This window comes from Otolemur garnettii, unplaced genomic scaffold (assembly GCF_000181295.1).
Source record: "Otolemur garnettii isolate 467f Iridium unplaced genomic scaffold, OtoGar3 scaffold00054, whole genome shotgun sequence".
NCBI lineage: Eukaryota > Metazoa > Chordata > Mammalia > Primates > Galagidae > Otolemur > Otolemur garnettii.
Genome location: NW_003852449.1, coordinates 171,843 through 175,598, shown reverse-complemented (window position 1 = coordinate 175,598; position 3,756 = coordinate 171,843). Strand labels below are relative to the sequence as shown.

The 3,756-nt window shown below is 47.2% G+C and overlaps 1 protein-coding gene across 1 annotated transcript in view; it reads left to right on the top strand.

Moving 5' to 3' along the window:
• The window catches only part of TDRD9 (tudor domain containing 9), a 123,069-nt gene extending 119,517 nt beyond the window's left edge, over positions 1-3,552 (top strand). The window contains 2 exon segments of the mRNA XM_012806546.1: positions 1,989-2,061; positions 3,451-3,552. Coding sequence (XP_012662000.1) covers positions 1,989-2,061; positions 3,451-3,552 — 175 coding nt within the window.
• Positions 3,553-3,756: the final 204 nt, after the last annotated feature.

Sequence of the window (3,756 nt, the reverse complement as noted above, 5' to 3'; positions counted from 1 at the left end):
CGTGTCAGCGTGCACATGTGTCAGTGTGACGTGTCAGCACACCATGTGTATCAGTGAGTGTGACGTGTCAGTGAGCACGCCATGTGTATCAGTGTGACGTGTCAGCGTGCACGTGTGTCAGTGTGACGTGTCAGCACACCATGTGTATTAGTGAGTGTGACGTGTCAGTGAGCACACATGATGTGTGTCAGTGAGTGTGACATGTCAGTGGGCACGCCATGTGTATTAGTGTGACGTGTCAGTGAACACACATGACGTGTGTCAGTGAGTGTGACGTGTCAGTGAGCACACCATGTGTATCAGTGAGTGTGACGTGCCAGTGAGCACACACGACATGTGCACACATACTGGCATGCGTAGCTACTGTGTCTCTGGATGTATACATGACACTATTATCTGTGTATGATGTGTGAATACATTACACATGTGTTGGTGTGCACACATCGCATGTGTGTTTGCATTATACATGTTAGTGTACCAGTATTAAACACATTAATACAATTAATGTTGTCCCCCTGGTCTGTGGGGCTCTGGTCACTTTATCCTTTTTCCTTCTTTCCCTCTAGGCTACCTAATTTCTGCTGCTCTGTCTGTGTATTTCCTGACTCTTCGTTATGTGATCTCAAACTCTTGCAGATGATGATCTGCTTAGGAAATTTTCCATTTCAACTATGTACTTTCCAACTCTAGAATCTCCATTTGGTTATTTTGTATAGTTTTTAATTTTTGTCGAGATCATCTTTGAGTCATTGAGTTTCCCCTTAATTCTTTAAACATGGTTTGCTGGTGCTTTGAACACATCTATAATGGCTGCACCATGATCTTCATGTGCTGAGCCACATCTGGACCCACTCAGTCAGCTGCACCCTTTTGTGCTGGGTGCAGCCACACACTCCTGTGTCTTTGCGTGTCTTTGTTGTTGTTGGAAATGAGCATTTTAGATGATGTGGTGTAGCAAGTCCCCAGAGTTGTTGCTTTAATTTCGTTTCACTTTAGAAGCTTGCCTGGACTGAGTCTGTCCCCACCCCAGTTTGAGAGGTCACTGATGCCTGGGTTCTTCCCTTTGTTTTGTTTTTATTTTTGTTTTTAGCCTAGCTTGCTAGGCTTGTGTCTGCTTAACACTCAGCCAGTGACAGCCAGAAATTGTGCTTAAAACCCTAAGCTCCAGGCTCCTGCCCTCACCAGTGGCTCATTCTTGCTCAGTGTGTCTGTACCCTCCTAGCGGGCAGGGTGTGTGGAGAGCTACTAGCCGTCTGTAGCAGTGTCGTTCCTGAGAGTTCCCTCTGCAGTTTCAGGACAGTCTGTAGGTGTGCACTGCCCTGACAGAGCTACCAGGGGGAGGTTTTCTCACTCTCTGCTCCAACTCAAAGCAGGCTCCCCTGACTACATTTTTAAGGCCAACCTGGGCCTGGCAGCACCGAGGAGCTGTGTTAAGCTGGCAGGTGCTTGGTGGGTGGGAGCAGCTCCAGGCAGGGACTCTGCAGACTCCGCTCTTCCTACCTGGAGTTGAGCAGCTTTTTTAAAGGAATGATGTTTTGTTTGTCATTTGCCCTTAAATGGTTGTTTTTGACAGTTTTGTCCTATGTTAGAGTTTTCTGGGAGAAAGGCTTTGCAGAGCTCTTCACCTCATTGTTGGCATTCCCAGTCTCTCTGTTTTTTAAGTTACTGATGTTTCCAACTTGTCATGGCTGCTTAGGAGCAAGGATATAAAGTGTCCTGTTAATTCCATAGAGTGGCTCAGAGATGCTATGGTCTGTGAGGAGCATCAAGGGTGGGCTGGCCGTGGGGACTGCATGCTCTATTCTGGTCTGTGCTGTTGATTATTTTCTGATAATAACTATATAGGTTTTGGTCTCTTAAAAATTTATTGTAGTTCTAATTATGAAGGAAATATATAAGATTTATATCTTTTTATATACAAATCACAGTGATGTTTTCAATTACTAATGTATAATTAAGGTAACTTAATTTTTCATTTCTAATTTTAGTTTATTCTGTCAGTTAAAACCAAGAGAGAAGATTATTCCTAAGTGGCATGAAAAGCCGTACGAGTGGAATCAGGTAAGTGGGAAGCAGACTGCCCTGGAACAGTTGGCTACTCAGTGAGGGCTCAGGCCCTCGGCAGAAATGGGCTTAGAACCAGGCCGGCTGAGGGCCCAGGGAGCAGAGACAGGAGTAAAGTACATGGTTATAGTGGTGAATGGGGGATGTCACTGGCTAGGTGGATGTTTTCTGGGCAGCGTCCTCTCTGCAATGCCTTGGTGGAAACCAAAGACCAGGCTGGATTGCCCTGGGCATTTGCAGAGAATGGGTGGGACTGGCTGTGCTGGAGCTTCAGGTTCAGGATCTGTGCAAGTCACTGGCTTGCTAGCAGGTCACAGGAGGTGCTGTGTGTTCTCATCTGCCCAGGCTACTGTGACAGAGTGCCATAGCAGGTAGTGAGCAGCGTGTGAACAGCGGGCTCTTGCCTCTCACAGTCCTAGAAACTGGATGTCCTTGAGCTGGTGCCAGCCTGGCCAGTTCCATGAGGGCTTGCAGATGGCCACCTTCCTGCTGGGACCTCACATGCACACACAGCCACCAAGCTCTCTGGTGTCCCCTCTTGTGAGGGCACTGATCCCATTACAGGGCCTACTCTTGTGACCTCATCTATCCCTAATCAGCTCCCAAGACCACTGACCACCAAATACCCTCGCGTGTGGGTCAGGGCCTCACCCTGGGGACATGTGAAGAAGACACACTGGCTGTGCCTCAGGGCGGGGGCTGTGCCTCAGGGTGGGGCGTGCTTAGCTGACATCGCTGTGTGTGAGGCTCTGAAATGAAAGGTGACGACAGGGAAAGGAGACGGGAGGGATGCTAAGCTCTGATTCTAGTGCCGGGCAGTCTTGGTAAGTGAACTGGCTGGAGGGCAGTTCTTTGTCACTGGGCAGTGAGTTAGGGGGTGCTCTGGGTGTTGTGTTTCCACCTGTGTCTAAAGGCTGAGTCCTCTGCTCCCTGCTGGGCTCCCATTTGGGGGCGCTCAGGGCCTATATCATTGGAGCCAGCTCCACTGTTGGCACAGGGGGACATGGCACTGGCCACAGTAGCCCTCAGTCAGAGGTGTTTGAAATTGTTAGAGTAACAGGACTTAGTTTGAAAGCAGAATTTCATTTCAAGGTTGGTATGCCTTAGAACTTAGATGTTTTAAATACTTACAGCAATATTACTGTTCACATTTACATTGGACTATATGGGTCTCTCAGTAAATGCTGATGTATTCTTAAACATGAATTTAAAAATGAATTTTGAAATACATATTATAAAATGTGAGACTAGAGAAATGTTCTGTAAACATTTTTTTGAAACATAAAGACTACTTTTCTGCTGTCTTTTGTGTGTATATGAGATTTTATGTCTGGAAAAGCCCTGTCGTAGGGCTTTTGTGATTGGTTCTCTTGTCTGTCCAATTAGATTGACCCACAGCTGGTGATGGAGCAGGCTGGCCGGGAAAGCAGCAGAGGGAAGAACACCTTCCTCTACCAACTTCACAGCCTGGCTGTGCTCAGCGCCTGATTGGGGCGGGGCCGGGGCCTGTCTGCAGCCTGTGCCCACGGCTTCCAGCCGGGTTCCCATTCTCTTTGGGTGGTCATTGGACAGTGGTGTTTCTGTTCCAGTGGGAAGGATTGGGAACTCTAGTCTTTTCTAGAAACAGAAAATCACTGTATTAAATATTTTTGGAAAAATTGTTTTGAAAGAAGACTTTATTTGGAAAAAGAG